The sequence below is a fragment of the Petaurus breviceps genome, unplaced genomic scaffold, assembly GCF_028583685.1.
Source record: "Petaurus breviceps papuanus isolate PSGF00001 unplaced genomic scaffold, PetGlider_PUasm1.0 183, whole genome shotgun sequence".
Taxonomy (NCBI): domain Eukaryota; kingdom Metazoa; phylum Chordata; class Mammalia; order Diprotodontia; family Petauridae; genus Petaurus; species Petaurus breviceps.
Genome location: NW_027185791.1, coordinates 21,601,466 through 21,622,333, shown reverse-complemented (window position 1 = coordinate 21,622,333; position 20,868 = coordinate 21,601,466). Strand labels below are relative to the sequence as shown.

General features: G+C 41.6%; 1 protein-coding gene and 1 long non-coding RNA gene across 5 annotated transcripts in view; one reads left to right on the top strand and one right to left on the bottom strand.

Annotated features, from left to right (window-relative positions):
- Window positions 1-529: 529 nt before the first annotated feature.
- Window positions 530-20,868, top strand: part of HSD17B3 (hydroxysteroid 17-beta dehydrogenase 3) — a 60,399-nt gene continuing 40,060 nt past the window's right edge. Inside the window, exon 1 of one of the 4 annotated variants that reach the window (XM_069088015.1) lies at window positions 530-601. In XM_069088015.1, the coding sequence (XP_068944116.1) occupies window positions 545-601 (57 nt within the window). In that variant the 5' untranslated portion in view covers window positions 530-544. Of the gene's footprint in view, window positions 602-10,725; window positions 10,910-15,053; window positions 15,211-20,868 lie in introns of those variants that run through there. The other 3 variants (XM_069088017.1, XM_069088016.1, XM_069088018.1) reach the window with 3 other exon arrangements.
- LOC138161162 (uncharacterized) lies at window positions 11,086-19,405 on the bottom strand. The gene is made up of 2 exons (XR_011168294.1): window positions 18,012-19,405; window positions 11,086-11,377 (listed from the first exon to the last, which is right to left on the bottom strand). It is a non-coding gene; the product is annotated as an uncharacterized lncRNA (long non-coding RNA).

Sequence of the window (20,868 nt, the reverse complement as noted above, 5' to 3'; positions counted from 1 at the left end):
GTGATATGATATGATATATCACATACCATGTTATATGATATAATATGTAACATAATAGAATATATATATATATATATATATATATATAATATTTTGAGCTGTTACTAGTCATTTACACCTTTGTATGAATGACCAGCAAGGCAAGTCTGCAAGCATTTATTAAATACCTACCATGGGCCAAGTGCTGGGTGGAAAGAAAGGCAAAAAATGAGTCTCTGACCTCAACAAACTGGAATCCTAGCAGGGGAGACAACGTGCAAACGACTCTCTCTACACAAGATACACACGTATTAAGTGCCCTGTAAATGTTAGCTATTGTTTTTGTTCTATGCAGCTGTATAGTGTTATACATAAATTAGAGGTAATCTTAGAGAGAAGAAAAGAGCATTTGGGAGTGGGGCGGGGAGATAAAGCAAGGTAGGGATTTCAGCAGAATTTGGAAGGAAGCTAGGAAGTGCAGATAAGGAGGGAGTGCATTCTAGGTATAGGGATGACCAGTAAAAAGGCGGAGTCAGATGGAGTATCCTGAGTGAAGAAGGGCAAGATGCCAGCACTGCTGAAGAATACATGCGTGGGGACGAGGTCCGATAAGATTAGCAAGGTAAGACGGGGCTGGGTTGTAAAGGGTTTGAAAATGCAGGCAGAGGACACTATATTTGACCCTGGTATTGTAACAGGGTGCCACTGGAGTTTACTGAGTGAAGGACTGATATCATTGGACCTGGGTTTTAGGAAAATCACTTGGGCAATGGGCTGCAGGATAGACAGGGGCAGGGAAAGGCTTGAGTCAGGGAGACTGACCAGAAGTCTATTTCAGTGGTCCAGGTGTGCCTGCTGTGGTGACGACCTGCACCAGGCTGAGAGATGGGGATTTAGCAGATTTGGGTGGAGTAGAAACTTGCCAACATTGCATGTGAGGGGTGAGAGAAAGGCTTCAAGGTGGATACCTAGATTATGGGCCTGAGGCACTGAGAAGACCATGGTGCCTTCCAAAGGGAGGAATAGCAATGGAATGAATCCTGAAAGTGGAGAAAAGAGGCTGCTCAGGGGTGGGGGGTGGGGGGGAGGGCCTGGAATACTTACTCAAGCTCAAATATATGTGAAGTACTTGGCGAACCATTTGAATGTAATTCTAAACCAAAGCAAAATCTCCTTTTCCTTCTCTCTAAACTCTTTCACTTGGTGACATCAGCTGCTCCCATGATCACAATGGGCATCTCTACAGAATTCATACACCTTTCTCTGAGCTGAATTGTCTCCACCTGTTTGTGCTGCCCAAGACATGTAAAGCTGAAGTCATCTGCCCTCTAAAATTTTTTTCATAATTTCCCTGTTTCTGCTGGTGTTAGCACATTCTTTTAGTCACTTAAGCTCATAGCCTCGGTCATTCTTGAGGTACAGTAGGCAATATTTTAAATATCTGCATATCGAGGCTAAATGCTATTAGCTAGTTTTTATGTACAGCTTCACAGTACTCCTGTGAAATAGGTATTATTCCATTTTACAGATAGGGAAAGTAAGGCTTAGAGACTAAATAATTTGCCCAAGATGACATGACTATTGTCTGAGGCAAAATTTGAACTTGGGAAAAATCACTAGTTACTGGTAAAAAAGATGAGATCCAGTGAATGGGAATTGGAAACTGTCTAGTTGTATTATTTTAAAGAACAGAAAAGGCTCCAAACAGCCCCAAATTATTCCATGCCTGGTTAATAATTCCGGAAAGTATTCCAGTTATGATTTTGTACCTTTCTCTTCAATCAGCAGGTATTTATTACGCACTTAGTATGTGTCAGACACTGTGATTTATAGTACTTCAGAGATACAAAGACAAGTGAAACTCCCTGTCCTCAAGGAGCTTGTATTCTAATGTATTCCTAGAGTATAAAGGAAGAAATTGAAAGTCAGCTTGGGGGTGTGTGTGAGAAAACACAGTTGTGGAAGTAAATGATAGAGGTTTCTATGTGAAGACAGCTGATGTGTCCTCCCTGGGTCTTCTCTTTTCCAGGCCTAACACTGCCCGATTTTTTAACCATACTTTCTGTATCATGAATTCAAGCCCCTTCCTTACCTGACCTACTTGCTCCCCCATGGCTTATCCATGGATTAAATTATTTCCTATCTACTTTCCCTTAACATTTCTTTTGAATTCTCTATTGTCATTTCACCAAAAGGAGTGTTTTGTTTTCATTTCTCAATAAGAACCAGATAGGTATTACACTTTAACTTTTTGAAAGAATGTCCAAGGTTACATCACCAAGAAGATGGTGTATTAGACATTTTCTTCAGTTCTAACTTACAAAAGAGAAATCGTGCCCTATGTGGAAAACAATTACACCTGATTCCCCAAGAGAAGAAAAGATCTCTAACAAGGTAAAGACCTTATGAATTAACATTAGCAAACACTCATCTTTCAAACTTTCATTAAGCGCCTCTTTCTGACCAGTCTTCAGATTTTGCACAAGTTTGGAGTCCGGGAGTGTGTAACACTGCATATAGCATTTGTTTCTGATGTGTCAACAACATTGACACATTGTTGCTGCTTTTTCTTCCTCTTCCAAAAAAAAATTCTCATGAGGGATGACTCTGGGAGGGGTAAGGTAAGGGAATACAGGGGGATATTTAGATAATATAAAATCAAAAGATTTCAACACAATTTCTTTGTTTAAAAATAAAAATGTGGTACTTTCTCATAAAGAGAATGAGGCATTGTGAGGCATATGGGCTAAATTATATAGGTATAGTATAGTATTTACTAATTTAAGATCTAGCATGCTGTCAACTCTACCCACCTAATCATCTCATACAGAGCATATGGCATCTCTCAGGAAAGGCTACCTTCTTGGTTCACTAGTTCTGGGAAACAGGTAGGCTAAACTGGAGGCTAATTGCACAGGGGCTTGTACCCTCAAATGCATTTAACCAGGGTTATTAGGGGACCCAGGGAGAATAGAGCCAGTTTATCAATGCTAAGGATAGCATATGTGAGGTCATAGGTCACATGACAGAAAGGACTTTAGAAAACCCTACTCCAACACCTTCATTATTACAAATGAGGAAACTGAGGCCCAGAGTGGAACACTAAACTTTTTACCCAAGGTTATATAAATAACTGGTAGTTGAACAGTGATTCAAATCCAATATCCTTTCTAATACATCATATTTCCATTAAGCTTAATTCTTTTTTCTTTGCTTTAAATAATATTTCATTTTTCCCCACAAATCAAGAAAATTTTTAGCATTTCTTTTTACAAGATTTCAAGTTTGAAATTTTTCTCCTCCTCTTCTGAAAACAGTAGGCAGTGTGATATAGTTTATACATATGCTGTCATGTAAAATATATTTCCATATTTATCATGGTTGTGGAAGAAGAAACAAATACAAAGTAAAAAAAAACCCACAAGAAAGAATAAAGTGAAAAAATATGCTTCAATCTGCATTCAGAGTACATCAGTTCTTTATCTGGATATGAACAGCATTTTCCTTTGTGAGTCCTTTGTACTTGTCATGGATCATTGTGTTGCTGAGGAAAATTGAGTCATTCATAGTTGATCATCACATGATGTTGCTGATATTGTGTATAGTGTTTTCTTGGTTCTGCTTATTTCACTTTTCATTAGTCTGTAAAAGTCTTTCCAAGTTTTCCTTTACTCTGCATATGTCTCTCTGCTTCAGGTATGTTTCTTGTAAGCAACATATTGAAGGATAGTGGTTTTTTTTATCCACTCTTCTAACCACTTCCATTTTATGGGAGAGTTTATCCCATTCACATTCATCATTATGATTACTACCTGTATATTTCCCTCTATCCCAGTCTTCCTCCTGTTTGTCCTCTCTCTCCTTTTACCCTTTCCCACATCACCAGTGCTTTGCTTCTGTCTACCACCTCCCCTGATCTGCCCTCCCTTTAGTCAGTCCCTGCCCCCTTTATTTAATCTCTTCCCCTCCTACTTCCCTTTCAGGTAAGATAGATTTCTATATTCATCTGATTGTGTATATTATTCCCTCTTTGAGCCAATACTGATGAGAGTAAAGTTCAAGTAATGCCCATCCGCCTTACCTCCTCACCCATCATCCCCTCCACTGTAATAGGTCTGTCTTGCCTCTTCATGTGAGATAATTTACCCCATTCTACCTCTCACTTCCTTCTGCACCCATTTTACTCCTCTTTCTCATCTCTTACTGTCTTTTATACCTTATACCCATACCCTCTGTCTATGTTTTTTCTGTGCTATTAGTGACACAATTTTCAAGTTACAAATATCATCTTCCCATGTAGGAATGTAAATAACTTAGTTCTATTGAATCCCTACTGTTTTCTTTTCCCCTTTTACCTATTTATGCTTCTCTTGGATCTTGATATTGGAGGTCAAATTTTTGGTTTCATTCTGATCTTTTCTTTATGAAGACTTAAAATCCTTCTATTTTATTGAATGATCATTTTTTTCCCTTGATGTATTTTGCTTAATTTTGCCAAGAATTTTGATTCTTGGTTTAGTTCTAGCTACTTTGCCCTCTGGAATATCATGTTCTATGACCTCTGATCTTTTGATGTTGTAGCTGCTGAGTCCTGTGTGATCTTGATTGTGACTCCCTGATATTTGAATTGTTTCTTTCTGTTCACTCACAGTATTATTTCCTTGACCTGATAGTTTTGAAATTTGGCTATAATGTTCCTTGGGGTTTTTATTTTGGGATTTCTTTCCTGAGGTGATCAGTGGATTCTTTCAACACCTATTCTGCACTTTGGTTCTAGGACATCAAGGCAATTTTCCTTAATAATTTCTTGAAAGATGCTGTCCAGGTCCTCCTTTTGATTATGGCTTTCAAATAGTCTGATGATTCCAATATTGTCTTTTCTGGATCTATTTTCCAAATCAGTTGTTTTTCCCATAAAGTATTTTACATTTTTTTCCCATTTCCCATTTTTTGAATTTGTTTGGTTGATTCATGACATCTCATAAAGTCATTAGCTTTCACTTGCCCAATTCTAACTTTTAAGATGTTGTTTTCCCCAATTAGCTTTTGTCCTTTTTTTTTTTTTTTCTAATTTCATCAGTTGTAGTCATTAAGCAGTTGTTTTACTCAGTGGATTTTTGTGTTTCCTTTTCCATCTGGACAATTCTACTTTTTAAGCATTCTTCTAGACTGTTGACTCTTTTTTTTTCATAATTCCCTTGCATCACTCTCATTTCTTTTCCCCATCTTTTTCTACCTCTCTTGTATGATACTTAAGCTTCTTTTTGAACTCTTCTGTGAGTTCTTTCTGGGTTTGAGGCAGCTTCTCATTTTTCTTTGGAGTTTTTCCTGTACATGTTTTGACACTGTTGTCCTCTTCTGAATTTGTGTCTTGATCTTCCCTGTTACCATAATAACTGTCTGGTGTCAGATTCTTTTTTCCCCCATCTAATCCTCCTCTTCTCCCTACATCCTTTGTTGGTCTTTTTCCTTTCTTTTAAATTTGAGCTCTGCTCCCAGGGTAGAAGGGGCACTGTCTCAGGCTTCCTGTGCCAGGGGCTGCCCCTGACTGTTTACCTGGTGGTGCTATGCTGATCTTGTCCTGACACCCATGGGGGACTCTTGTGTCTGGTGCTACTCATCGAGGGGGGGTATTGGTTGATGTTGCTAGAGGCTGTAGGGGTCCGGCAGCTTACCTACTGCTGAACTGGGGTTCTGGTGGTGGTGTCTGGCATGTGCTGAGGCCCAGTGGGGTTTTTCTGTAACCTTGGGGTTACACTGAAGCACATGGAAGTCTGGCCTGTGGAGGACGCCTGTTTGCCCTGGTTGTGGAGGTCCTGCTGCTGGAGGTTGCCTGCTCAGGCTGTGGTGGTTTTCAGAGCTTGAGTCTGCTGGCTCCCTTGGCTATGCTAAAGCACATGAGGGCTGGTGCTTGCCTGCTCCACCTCACTGGGGCTCAGGATCTCCCACTGGTTTGCTAAGGTAAGTCCTGCTGCTGGTTTACTGTGATGGTTCCTTTCCTGGCATATGCTCCCCTTTTATCTGACATTTCTTGCCAATTTTCCAAGTCCCCCAGGCTAAAAGACCAGTCCCCCATCTTTCTATGGCCTCTACTATCCCAGGGTTTGTCCTTGGGTGCCATTTTATGGTTGGTTGGTGGTTTGGAGGTGCATATGGGAGAGCTACAAAGATTTATTGCTTACCCCGACATCATGGCTCCCAGAAGTTCACTCAGCCTAATTCTGAGACACTGCAGAGTAAAAGGGTAAGCAGGCTGTACTGGGAGAAAATGGACTGGTGCCCAAGGTCAGTGTTGGGGCTCTGAGCTTCCTTCCTTGTGTCTTCATCATAGCCCATAGGTATTTGATCTGAGATTATGGCTTGTACTCTTGATGGGTTCAAACATACCTTAGAAGCAGCATAACAATGGAAAAGAACATAGTCAGTGGGATCGCTGTTTTGGGGTGGGGGTAGGGGAAAGATGGAGAGAAAATCTGTAACTCAAAATCTTGTGGAAATGAATATTGTAAACTAAAAAGAAACAGGAGTAACATAAAAAAGACTGGAAAATTTAATAAACTTAGTGATCGGGCCCCCCAAAACAACCCCAAAAAACAAAGGAAAAGATATCAGACTTGATGGTTAGAAGATTTGGGTTCTGGCCCTAGCCCAGACATTTCCTAGCTAGATGATTGCAAAGAAGTCATTTAATCTCTCTGAGCTCATTTCTATATCTGTAAGATGAGGTTGGGCAGTTAGGAGGGGAAGTGGGCTGGGCTTGGAGTAATGAAGACTCATCTTTAAACTCATCAGTTTAAATCCCATCTCAGATGCTTACTATCAGACCCTGGTCAAGTCACTTAACCCTGTTTGTCTCAGTTTCTTCATCCGTAAAATGAGTTTGAGAAGGAAATGGCAAACCACTCTAATATCTTTGTCAAGAAAATCCTAAATGGGGTCATGAAGAGTCAGATAGGACTGAAAAACAACAACATTTTCAAGGAAAACACTTTGTAAATCCCAAATAAGTTTATGATTGTGACATGTATCAGAAGAGGGGAGTGTGAAATAATGAAATCTACAGTAGCCTGGTTGTTCTAGCTGAAAAGATTCCCCCTTCACCCCTCCCAAGGAGTGCCACCAGCACCTGAATTCAAAATCTTCTCTCTGTCCCTGTAAGGGATTAAATTGGTCCATTCTTAAATTCACATGGATAAAAGCCTTAAAAAGAATGCCCTCAATCCTGTAAGTTATCATTTGGTCAGTCACTAAAAAGCCATTAGCAAAGAAAATACAAATATGCTCTAAAGTAATTAGTAAGGAAAAGATTTAGGAGCACACTGTTAGGATGGAGAACTTTTAAACAAGAGAGACAGCTGCCTATGGATAATGCAGCTTGCAAACAGCTGTTCTTTTCTAGCTGTTTGCCCCCAGGGTTGTAAAGTCAAGATGCATGCTGATCACTGGCTATTGACCAGTGGGGGAGTAGGCTGGTGAGTCTGTTCTCTGGGTAGCTGTGATAGAAAATTACCAGACAAAGTGAGTGTGGGAGCACATGTATTCAGGGACCAGGGAACTGTTCACTTTGGCTGGAATGTGGTTGATGTAGAGGTGAGTGGCAAAAGAGTGGAAAGGTGCAGCAGCTAGGTGGCACAGTGAGTACAGCACAGCCCTGGAGTCAGGAGGACCTGAGTTCAAATCCGGCCTCAGCCACTTAACACAAAAACTAGCCGTGTGACCTTGGGCAAGTCACTTAATCCCAATTGCCCCTATGAAAAAGAAAAAAAAAAGTGGAGAGGTAGAATGACATCAGGTTGTGGAAAGCCCAGAATTCTGGGCTACAGAGTTTGAAATTTACCTGATAGGTAATTAGAGAGTCAACAAAGATTGTTAAATACAAGAATAGCATTGGCATTTTCAATTCAATCAAATCTTTATTAAATAAATGCATTCTATCTGCCAGCAATTGTAATATGAATATAAAGACACAAATCTATGCATGAGTATTTTAGTTGTTTGTCCTTTGCTCTCAAAGAGGACTGGGGCATCAGGAAGGCGATGCCAGTGAAGGGGATTTAAGTGAGGCAGGGCTGGGCAACGTCAGTCTTATTGTCTCCTCTGGAGCCATCTGAGGCCAGTGGTGAGATACTGATCAGAACCACTGGAGATGCTCCTGGGTCCAGTGGGAGACCTTGGCCTTTTCAAGCTAAGGTCTTTCCCAGGTCTCAGCTTGTCTGAGGCAACACTCATTCCAAACATTATGGCTAGCAGGTGTGTGAAGGATAAATGGATGGACTGGTGGAGGTGGGGAAGAGAATAGAAAAAAAAATTTTGAAAGATATTGACATTTCTTCAACCTCAACTTCTTGAGGTTAGAGAAATGTTGCCTACTCTGCAGAAAGAGCTAACAAGTACTTAGCGTATTATCTTTCGAGGCATAGCATAGCATGTTAGAGTCTAGTGCTCTAGACTTGAAGTCCAGTAGAACTGAGTTTGAATTCCATCTCTGATACTGTGAGACATTGGAGAAGTCACTTAACCTCTATAAACCTTTGTATCTCCATCCGTAAAATGGAGATAAGAATACTTATTTTGTCTACCCCAACCCTAAGGGTTGCCCTTAGGCTCAAATTAATAAATTTGATTGCAAGTTAGACACATGTGTATGATATGCATATATGCATAAATGCAACAATTGTTATTTTATTGCTCAGTAATTGTTAATTAGAGGCAGCTATGTTCCAGCTCTGGAGCCAGAACACCTGAGTATAAATCCAGCTTCAGATACTTACTAGCTTGTGACCCTGAACAAGTCACTCAACCCTATTTGCCTCCGTTTCCTCATCTGTAAAATGAACTGGAAAAGGAAATGGCAAATCATTCCAATATCTTTGCTAAGAAAACTCCAAATGGGGTTGTGAAGAGTTGTACACAACTGAAAAGATTGAACAACAGAGTTGTTAATTGGCTGGGATTTAACTATTTTTTTCTTTCTCTCAAATTATATTCTTCTATGGCCCTAAGCAGCGTAAGTATAGTTTTATTTCCCTATTAATCCTTACGAAATTGTTTTGGACAAATAGTACATTCTTAAGTGAAACTTGTTCTAACAATAAGTATTACAATTTTTGCCCACAACATGCAAAGCCATAAAATTTGTAATTGAGTTGGTTTCTAAGTTCTTTTTTACTCTTCCATACCAAATAAATTGTCTTAAGATTTAGTGTCATTTGTTAAAAATATTTTAAGACAATTTTTTTTTCTGACAAATAGCCTAAATGATCTCATTTTGCATGTTTTAACTCAGATCATATGTTGGAAACTTCTGTGCCTTTATGTAACTCACAAATTCTATTCAACTATCTCTCAAAAGATTTGATGTTATTCCCATGCTAATGGACACTGTAAAATAACCCCCAGGAGACAAATAACTGAAAGCATTACAATGACCTAGACTAGAGGTCTAGCGGTGTGATTCTGACAGAGTCAGAGTAGGGAGAGCTGGTTCAGGTTTTGAAAGAATTCAATCAGACCTTCTCTTTAGCCAAAGGGAGCTTTATTAATGCAAAAGCATGTTGGCCTGAGACTTAGCAAGGAGCTAAACAGAGGATCTGCCTTATATAGCCACAAAGCTATCAGCCTACAGAATGGTGATGCAAGTTTTAGGGTTTCTAAAGGGACTTGGAGGTTTAGGGACAAGACAAGTCTTGTAAGATAAGAATACCTGTGAGGACCATGAATGACACTAGATAAGGGAGAGGAGGGAATTTTAATGACCCAGGATGGGAGGAGACAAGGAATTTTAGGATAATGATGCGGGAAGGAATCCCAATAGGTTCAGCAGGAACCCTGATCTCATCTAAGACCAGAAAACCTGCAATATGGTCTGGAAAGAATTCAAGGTCTCAGGCTTAATTGGAGGGAGAGTTGTAGAAGTTTATTGTTACACTTCCATGAGAAGCTGGCAAGAGTCCTTTAGGGGACCTGCGAGTGAGAGGGGTGCAAGCTTTTACCTTTAAAGGGTAGGGCTGCCATTGTCAGGGCTAGCCTGATGGGAGGGGCCTCAATGCATAGACAAAGGTCAGAGCTGACCAGGAGGAGCATGTGAATAGACAGTTTAGATAAGATTTGGGCCAGGTCAGGAGACAAAAGGCAAGGACAAAGGAGGGTGTGGGCCAGGCCCAGAAGAAATGAAGAGATTAAGTAAGAACAAAGGGGTCACAGGGTGTCGCCTAGGTGAAGTATGGGATGGGGAGAAGGGGCAGAGCTCAAGGGTGGGAAAAGACAAATTGCAGTTACAACTGAACAGACTGGTTTTACAAGTTGGTTTCACAAATTGATCTAGACCAGAAACTTTTGTGGCATTTCAAGATAAGGGTAAACTTTAGGGTGCCAGGGAATGAGCAACTCAACCTTTAGGGCACCTCTGTATTTTAGGGCGCCTCTAAAGGATAAACCAGTGAAAAGGCAACTCGATCTTGAGGGCACCTTTCTGTCCACATCAATACTAAGTAACAGTGAGTCATTTTCCTGGGTTGGGGCTCACTTTCCTCATCTGTAAAATGAGAGGTTTGGACTAGATAATAATAATAATTCACATTTCCTCAATTATGTAAAGTTTGCAAAACACCTTCCTTACAACAGCCCTGAAGTAGGCGGTATATTTTTATTCTGAATTATAAAAAACGAGGAGACAACCTCTGAGAGGTCGGGACTTGCCTGAGATGATACCAATCTCTTGTATTTATATAGTGATTTAAGAAGTGCAAAATGCTTTAGGTGCATTATCTCACTTGATCCCCACAACTCTGTGAGAAGGGAACAATGGAAATAGTTACTGTTTTACAGATGAAGAAACTGAGGCTGATAGGTGTGAAATGGCTTGGCCATGGTCATGCAGCTGGTAAATGTTGGAGACAGAATGTGAAGGCAAGTCTCTCCTGATTCGAAGGTGAGCTTATTTTCAACTCATCCTTTCCTGCTCCAAATCTTTTTTTTTTTTTTGCTTTGTGAAGGGGAGAAGGCAGAGCAATTGGGGTTAAGTGACTTGCCCAAGGTCCCACGACTAGTAAGTGTGAAGCGTCTGAGGCCAGTCCTGCTCCAAATCTAATAACATCTCAGGATGGATTCACTAAAGAGAAAGTTATCTGAATTTTTATTGTAAGATAGCCATATTTCTCCACATTTTTCTAGCAGTAAATTCTTCAGGTCAGTCTTGGAGCAGGACAGTAAACTGCCTGTGTTACAAATGAGAGCATTATCATTTCTTCCTTCTTCTTTATCACTGAACTCAGTCTTTTATGGTCAATTCTTAGTGATGGTTTTCTTTGAACTTTGATTTCCATGGCTAGTTGGGGGATTTGTTCATGTAGGTCACAAAAATGTTCAGTGTCATCTCAGTAGCAGGAATGGATCATACCTAATAAAAAAAAATTTTAAGAGTGAGTTGGTGAAAATAAAGTAAAAGAAAAGTAAAAGAAAAGAGTCAGTATTTTGTTTCTTTTCTTCATAATTGTGGCAAAACACCGTAGGCCAGGGGCTCTGCTGTGGTAACCCACTCAGGACTTGGGAGATGACTTTTCCCCTATAACCTTGATCCTGGGCCCTTTATAACTTCCGCCTCTTTCTTCTAGCAGCATTCCATTAGGGTCATCCATTTGACACGTATGAATGCCTACCGTGTGAGGATCTTGGAGAACAAGCTCAACATGCAAGTAGGCAAAGTATAAGTACACAGTCAGACGTGTGCTAGTAAGTGTTCAATAAGTAACTCTCACAAAAGAAATAGACACCATACATTTTTAAGTTTAATCCGCATTATTACCATTTTCTTCATCACTTTCTTAAGTCTAGGAATCAGGGGTGGGGAATTTGTGGCAACCCTTTGACTTACACAGAAAGTCTGTCAAGTTTGGATTCAATCAAACAGCTTCACTTGAGGGCCTTGAGGCCACAGGTTCCCCAGCTGGTAGATAATCAACAAAATAAGAAATCAAGCTCTGATTTGTAGTCATTTCTATTTCCAAGGTCGAAGTGTTCACAAAGAAAATTTCAGAAGAAGCTCTCTAGCCAGTTGCAGCAAAGGGTACAATCACAGATTTCACCCTGGTGCCCTGGTGCACCTCCAAAGGCTTCTGAATTCTTCTTTCTGGCTCTGGTCACATTGCTACTACTTGGAGATATCATCTTCTCTCCCTCATTCTATTGTGCTTTTGGTCCCAGGCCAGAGATCTCTTTCAAAGTTTTCCTGCTTTTTGAGGAAATCAGACCCTTCCTATGTGATTGTCCAGGTTCATTTCTTGAAGTCAGGCTGAATTGGACCACAAATGGCTTCCTGGCCCTTTGATAGGAGGATCCAGTGATTTTACTCTTCTGAGAATCACTCGCATTCTTGCCTTGTCTTCTTTTTCTAATTGTTCTTTATTCTGGACCAATTTGTGGTAGAGATAGAGTTGGTTTTCTGCAGCCTCAGTTTCCCCTTTCTGCATCCTCTTTTACCTGTCTATACTTTTCTCTCCTTCAAGAGTTATATTCCGGGGTGGCCAGGTAGCACAGCAAGTAAGAGCACTGGCTCCAGTGTTGAGAAGACCTGGAGATCGAATCCCGGGGCTCAGACACTTAGCACCCACCCAGAAATAACTGGCCAGGTAACCTTGAGCAAGTTACTTAACCCCAATTGCTTAAAAAAAAAAGAGTTATATTCCTCCACTTTTAATGTGCACTCAGGAAAGGCTAGATCAATTATTTAGACCTTATTCTGAATACAAGCAAGTGAGTGCATTCCCTCTTTCTGGGGGTATTTGTGCCTTGTGGGATCTATAGCCAGAGTTAGAATGGAACTGAAGGCATTCAGGCAAATGGGGAAAATCCTTTTCTTTTGGAGGGGTAGAAGGGAGTTTTCCTAGGGTGTATAAAATCACTCTCAAGGTCCAGCCTTAGGGCAGCTAGGTTTTACATTGGATGGAGCATGGGGCATGGAACCAGATAGACTCATTTCTATGAGTTCAAATCCAACCTCAGATTATTATCGGCTGTGTGACCCTAGGCAAGTCACTTAACCCTGTTTGTCTCAGTTTCCTCATTTGTAAAATGAACTGGAGAAGGAAATGGCAAACCGCTCCTATATCTTTGCCAAGAAAACCCCAAATGGGATGACAAAGAGCCAGACATGATTGAAATGAATGAACAACAAAGGCCATCCATTTCCAGAATCTAATGTCTCTTTCTCCCCCTCTATCCACACATGCACACCTGAATTTAAACTCTCCTTTTTTTTTCAACCATTGCCAGCTAGTGGAAACCAGCCTTTTTCCTTCCTTCCCCATCATTCATTATGGATTAGTATAAATGACCCCTTTTCATTTCTATAGACGACAGAGGCAATAACCTACAATGCAGGGAATAGGTAGGATTGAAAACACACACACACACACACACTCCAGAAAGATTATTACTCACAATAATGATTCCTCATGTTTTGGATTATGGTACAAGATCTGGGATGTCAGCCTACTGAAAATCCTTAATTTTCTGAAAAGAGGGTCTGGAAAAATCCAGGGTATAGGGAGCCATTCTCCCTAACCATCCCTGAAATAGACTAGAGTCCTGTTCTGGGTAGACAAAGGGAACAATGCCATCCCCCAGACAATCAGAGTTCTCTTTGTTTTGAGGAAGGGGTGGGGGTGGGGTTTCCTCCTGTTCCCTCGGACTGCTTCACATGCAGCCCTTAAAATGAGCTTTCAAAACTTTAGAGGGTCTAAGTGTTCGCTGGGGCCCTAGGGAACAGCTGAACAGTGAGGAAAGAGAAGCTTAGGAAGCCTACTTTGCCTAACAGCATCTTTTGTGTGGAGAATGCAAATGGATGCCCACAATGCCTTTAATGGACAATTTCCCCTTTCGGAGTTTGATGAAGTGAATTGGGAAACAAAGGTTCTGATTTCTCAGACATTCTTTCCATTGTTTCTGAGAGTCTCAAGGGTGGGGTAAAGGTTTTCAATGTACATAGATAGGGTTTTGGGACATCTTTGCAGGGAGTCAACTTGGAGATTGAACAGGCTTAGTGTTTTGTTCTGAGGAAAATTTAGGACAGACAGCTGCAGCTGGGAACCAACTTCAGACCTTACCCCAGCTATCTGCAGTCCCAGCAGCCTGGTTTCTTCTAAGATTATCCAGGCAAATTTACTATTAAATAATCATCCTTTATAGCCTCTGAGAGGTTTTACTAACGTTCCTCTCATTTTAGATAACAGACATCCTCCAAAAAAATTATGAATCCTTATCTGTAAATTATTTCATTTTTTAAGCACCACAGGAGAGCAGGTTATTTACAAGAACCTGGAAAATGAGACCTTTGGTGGCATGAATTATCCTTCAATTTATTATTTTTTTAGTTAGATTTTCATGTACTGAGTTTTTATAAATTGGGACACTGCTGTCTCAGTATAGCTTGGCTGGTGTTGAAGATGCGAAAATATTCTCATTTGGACTGTCATAGTGTAGAATCAAAAAGTTATCCAATTTATTCCCCTGGGTCTGGGCCATATAGCACTCAGACTGTGGGGGACGGAATCCCAATAGGTTCGGCAGGAATTCTGATCTAATTTAATTTTCTGATCTAAGACCAGAAAACCTGCAAGAGCGTCTGGAAAGAATTCAAGGTCTCAGGCTTAATTGGAGTGAGAGTTGTAGAAGTTTACTGTTAGGCCTCTATGAGAAGCTGGCAAGAGTCCTTTAGGGGACCTGCAAGTGAGAGGGGTACAGGCTTTTACCTTTAAAGGGTAGGGCTGCCATTGTCAGGGCCGGCCTGACCGGAGGGGCCTCAGTGCATAGATAGATAGTTTAGATAAGATTTGGGCCAGACCGAGGAGGAGACCAGAGGCAAGGACAAAGGAGGGTGTGGGTCAGGCAGAGGAGAAATGAAGAGATTAAGTAAGAACAAAGGAGTCCCAAGGTGTTGCCTAGTTGGAGTTCGGGATAGGGGGAAGGGGGCAGAGCCCAAGGTTGGGAAAGGAATTTTACAGATAACAATTTTACAATACAAAAGTGTAGTTACAACTGCAGACTGGTTTTACAAGTTGATTTCACAAATTGACCTAAACCCCAGCTACCCCATCAAGACTAGTCCAGAAAAAATCCATCTACCCTGTCATATGTAAAGGATGGTGCCATGGGAGCATATAGAATGGTCTCTTTCCATTGATCATCATGGAGGACAGATTCTTAATGAAGACTCTCCTCATACCCTAGTAGGCGGTAAGAGGAACTTAGGAGAAAAAGTTCCATCTCTCCCTGGCTCTCTTTGTCTTTGTCTCTGAGTATCTCTCCCCCTCTCTCTCCCTCTCTTTTGAATCCTGTCAATTCTCTCCCAATACCTGGGGAGATACCAGATTCTTGCCCTCTAAGAGCTTACAATCCAGCTAGTATGGGTTACAGGACGTGTACACAGATGGATGGAGTCTGAATTAGAATTACAAGTGTGTCAAAGTGCTGTGGAATAAGGATGGAATCAGGGGAAGGAAGCAGTCTGGCCAAGAGTTTTCAGAGAAGACTTTCACAAAGGACCTGGCCTTTGATCTGGGTTTTAAAGGATAGGTAGGATGTCAGCAGTCACTAAGGAGAGCCTTCCAGGTGTAGGAAATAAAGGCAAGAAGAATGAGAAAGCTTGGAAAGTGAAGAGTACCTGTAGGGAAGTAGTGAAAGGCCTTGAATGCCAGGCTAAGGGATTTGACTTTTATACTGTAGGTGACCGGGAGCATTGAAAAATTGTGAACATTGGAATAACATGATCAGAATGAGAGTTAGGAAGGTAATTTGGTAATAGTGTGAAGGTTGTATTAGAAAGGAGAAATACTGAAAGGAGCCAGAGTAAGAGTACACTGGAAAGATATTAGTTCTATCATCAGAGAACCTAGGTTCAAATCTGGCCTCTGATAGGTACTTTCTGTGTGCTGTGTAAGAACAATAGAATGATAATTGCATAAGAGATGTACAAGTATTTCTGGAGCAAATCAATTCACCTCCCTGGGCCTTAGTTTACATGTTTGTTAAATAGGGTTGGGGGTGGAGCTTTAAGTGTCCTCTGAGGCCTTTTCCAGTTCTAGATCTTTGATTCTACAAAGACCAACAAGAAGCATGACCAGGAGTCAATAAATTAGAGCCTGAGGACTAACTCCCCCTTCCCGCCTGTTTTGGTGTGCCCATCAGGCTGATCGAGGGCTTTTGTTGTTGTTGTTTGAGGGGCAAAGGCAAGGCATTTGGGGTTAAGTGACTTGCCCAAGGTCACACATCTAATAAGTGTGTCAAGTGTCTGAGGTTGGATTTGAACTCAGGTCCTCCTGACTCCAGGGCCAATGCTCTATTCACTGCACCACCTAGCCACCCTGATAACCAAGGCTTTTACATTTTTATTTAGCCCCTAGACACCACCAGGTAAGAAAAACCATTATTAGCTCTCCCGTTGATCTTACAAAAACAGGCAGCCCCGCCAGATTTGTCTCCCAGATAAATAATTCGCAGACTCCTGGAGATGAAAGGTACAGAGGCTATGGAAGAGATATTATAAAGTAAGCGTCAACGAGATTCAGTGACAGATTAGACTCGCGCTTCTTCAAGGAAGTTTCCTCTAATAACTAAGCAATCATTCCTGCTGTGCTATATTTTTCTTGCCCTGTCCTCAATGGAAAGCATTTTATAATTATTTTTTTTCAAGTCTTCTGGACTTGCTAGTTTGTTGCTTTGCAACTTGTCTTTAACTCAGTAAGCCTCGTCCTGACCTGGAGTGAATTTGAGGCACTCCAGTATCCCTTGTCCCTGTCCTCGGATAACTAGCTCATCCCTTGTATAGATGTGGGAGGAAGTCACTATGTCAATAATAACCTCCTGGTTTCCTTTTTAGATCAGATTCCATTTAACCAACCTACCATTTGCAACCTCACAATCATCCTAGGTCTCTCCTTCTCCTTCCCCCTAGTCCTGCAGCAGCAAGCCCCCCAGCACACCCAGGATGGCTGCTCGCACAGGTTCTTGGACCTGCTTTTCTAAAGGAAAGCAACTCAAAAAGGGTTAACAATCTTACCTTAATGAAACATATATCATTTACCTAGTTCAGGGGAAAAAGTCAGCACCCTGAACTTCAGAGAATACAAACAGAAGTTACAAGCAGACAAAAAATACAGAGAAAATAACACAGTTTAGCAGACAGGGCTTCTAGCTGTCTGACCATTACATACATACAGGGTTAGTTACCAGAGAGAGAAGCACCAGTATCTGGGTTTTCAAAGGGGGGGGGGGGGACCCAGGGGGGGGGGTGGGGGGGGGGGGGGGGTTCAGTGGCTGCCCAGAGTCTCATTTGGTCAAATCACACACTTAAGTCTATCAAGGTCCAAGGAAGATCTTCAAATTCCCATTCCCATTACAACCCACATCTAATCAATTGCTAAAATGTGTAGATTCCACCTCCTCAGAGCTGATAAAAGCACAGGGCTTGGAGTATGAAGACCTGAATTCACATCTCACCATTCACACTTATTATCTGTGGAACCCTTGACCAAAAGACCTTTGTACCTCTTGGAGCCTCAGTTTCTTCATTTGTAAAATGGGAATAACAGCATCTTCTTCAATGAATTGATGTGAGGATAAAAGGAGATAGGTTATGTCGTGTATAGTACAGAGTATCAGATGTTTTTTTCAACCCACCTCCTCTCTACTTGAATGTCCAGTACTGTAGTTCAGGCTTTCATCTCCTGTTACCTAGACTTTTCATGACCCCATTCTGGGATATTCTTGGCAAAGATACTGGAGTGGTTTATTATTTTCTTCTCTAGTAGATTAAGGCAAACAGCAGTGTAGAGACTTGCTCAGGATCACACAGCTAGTAAGTGCCTTAGGCTGTATTTGAACTCAGGTCTTCCTGACTCCAGGCCCACCCAGCACCCTCACCCACGGGGACCACTAGTTGTGTCTTGATAATAATGTTAGCTCACTTGTACATAATACCTTCTGTGTGGCAGGCACAGGCTAAGCACATTACAGGCATTATCTCATTTAGTACTTACAACAACCCTAGGGGGAGCTTCTGTCATCCCCATTTTGCAGCTGAAGCTTCCCGCAAGTCTCAGCTCAAATCCCATGTTCTGTTACAGCCTTTACTAGTCCACCTCCATGTCAGTGCCTTCTTTCTGAGATTATCTCTGTCGACGGGACATGGCCGGGCTCTAATATGTGGACAGTCTGAGCCAAACAGAGCGGCTAGAGATAGGAGAGTCAGGTCAAAGCAGAAGTTTAATTTCCAGGTGAGGGAAATGGCTTCCAAGCAAGGAGACCGTACCGGGGCCCTACCCCTCATGGGGGCCTGGGAGGCAGGTGAGATCTCAGCACGTGTGCCAACGGACGTCACAGTGATGGGGCGAAAGTGTGACAGTTTGATTCAGAGCAGGTTTCCTCGAGGATCAGCACTTGTTCGAGCTTGTCTGAGCTCCGAGAACACTCTGTGCTGGTCAAAGCAACACGGCAACTCTGTGATTTTGCTAGAGGCTGAGCACGGAGGATTGTTGTCATGCCAGACTCAGGGCACAGCTTGCTTACTGGACCTAAGCTCTGGAAAACACAGTGTCTCCTTGACTCTAACAATTTACCTTTAATATAGATTGTATAATATGTTTCCAGTTGTTTGCTCTTAGCACAGTAAGGCACAGTGAGTGCTTGCTGATACAAAGTGTGTGAAGGACGGAGGCCAATTTAATCTGGGAAGATAAGTCAAAGTCAGAAGACAAACGAATTGGAACGCCAAATGGGGGAGTTTATATCTTATGATCTTTCTATATTTATTACCTCAGAAGCCGTAGGGAGTCAGCGAATCTTCTTAAGGCATGGCTGAAATAGTCAATAGAGCGCTCACTGTTTGTCAGACACAGGCTAATTACTTTGTAAGTGTTATCTGGAGGTAGATGTTAGGGTTACCCCCATTTTACAGGCAAACAATCTCAGTGTCTTGCCCCAGGTTACCCAGCTAGTTAAGTGTCTAGGCCTAGCCTTCTTTCCACTATTGCTTCTTTGTGTTCCCAGACAACCTTTTATTGAGATATGTTTGTACATGTTGAGATTCATTCATTCACTCACTCATTCAATGAGCATTTATAAATAGATACCATGGGCTAAGTGCTGTGTCAGGAATTGGGAACGCACAGTCAAAAGTATGATGGCAAGCAGTTTCTTTTCTACTAGCTTAGACACATAGGTCAATACAAATTATTTACAAAGTAATTGAGAGGTAGGGGAATGTGAACAGCTAGACGGACCCACAGAGGCCGTGAGTGGGAAGCAGCACCTGAACTGGGCTGTGAAGAGAAGCAGAGACAGTGGTATACAGGAATTGAATTCCGAGCATGAGAAGAGAGGGAAGACACGGGGAAGATGGAGTGTCAGACATGGAACTCCAAGTAGGTCAATTTGGTTGAAAAGTCTCATCTTACCTGGCTTCCTTCAAGTCTCAGCTCAAGCCCCACCTCTGCTAGAGGCCGGTCCTAATGGTCCTCAGTGCCAGGGCCTTCCCTCTGAGATGACTCCAATTTACGTTGCGTGTATGTTGTACTGTATGTTCAGGCTTGTTTGCATGTTGTGTCCCCACGAGGAGATGAGCTCCTGGGGTTCTGGGACTGCACTTCTCTTTGTATACCCAGCACCTCGTACAGTAAGTGGGCCACAGTGAGGGCTTGTTAACATAAAGTGTGTGAGGAGACTAATGTTAATTTAATCTGAGAAGACAGGTCATAGCCAGACTATGAATGACTTGAAATGCCAGACACAGGAATTTATATGTTATTATCTTTACGTATTTATATTTATGTCTTTATTATCTTAGAAGCAGTTGGGAGCTATCCTCTTAAATCACAGACTGGGCAAGCCCTGTGCTTTAAGAACACTAATTTGGCAACTCAAGGAGATTTGTTGAGGAAACAACATACTGTTGAAGGCTTAAACTCCAGGGCAGCTGAGCAGTGAAGGGGATAGAGTGCTACATCTGGAGTCAGGAAGACTAATGTTCCTGACTTCACGTCTGGCCTCAGATACTGAATAGTTGTGTGATATTGGACAAGTCACTTAACCCTGCCTATCAGGCCACAATTAGAGAGCACCTTTGCTCTAACCACCACGTTTTCTTCTACCCTTACCACATTCAGATAGCATGTAGGTTGACTTCTGATCCCTTCAAAGACACATATACTAACCTTCTGTCTACTTCCTGTTGCGACTAAATGCACTCATGGGAGCAAACTTAAGAGGTCACCCTGGCAACTGTCCACATAAGGGCAAAACATAGGAAGGAAATCCCATGCAGAAAACAAACCATAAATCCTCATCTTCACAAGCTCCAAGCCTTGGGCAGAAAAAGCTTCCAGAAAAACGGATTGTATTGAAGAGATTGGGAACAGTGTGGAGAAGAAAGTATAAAGGCAAGAAATCATAGCCTCCAAAATAGGTAATTTGACTATTTGTATAAGGATACATGCCCATTTCCTCCCTGCTTCATGTTCTTCAGCTATGCTTTGAGCACAGCAATAAGACAGTTTTGTCCCCCTGTGCATTTGTGTTTTTAAAACCAGCCTTACAAAGTCATTTAGTTTCTCCTAGACGATAGCATTCTGTGCCTCAATTTCCTAATCTGTAAGATGGAGGGGTTTGGTTTTATGGCCCCCAAGGTCTCTTCCAGATCTGAATCTGTTGTCCATATTCCTGCAATCAAAGCAGCTGCCAACAGGAAGTTCATTGGGACTATTGGCATAGGTCTAGCAGTAAGGTATACATAGTTGATATAAACAACTAGAAATACAGAAACGTGACTTAGCCTCACCTTGCTAAGAAAAAAACCATACATACTCATTAACATAAAAGGAAAATTACTTTATGAAATAC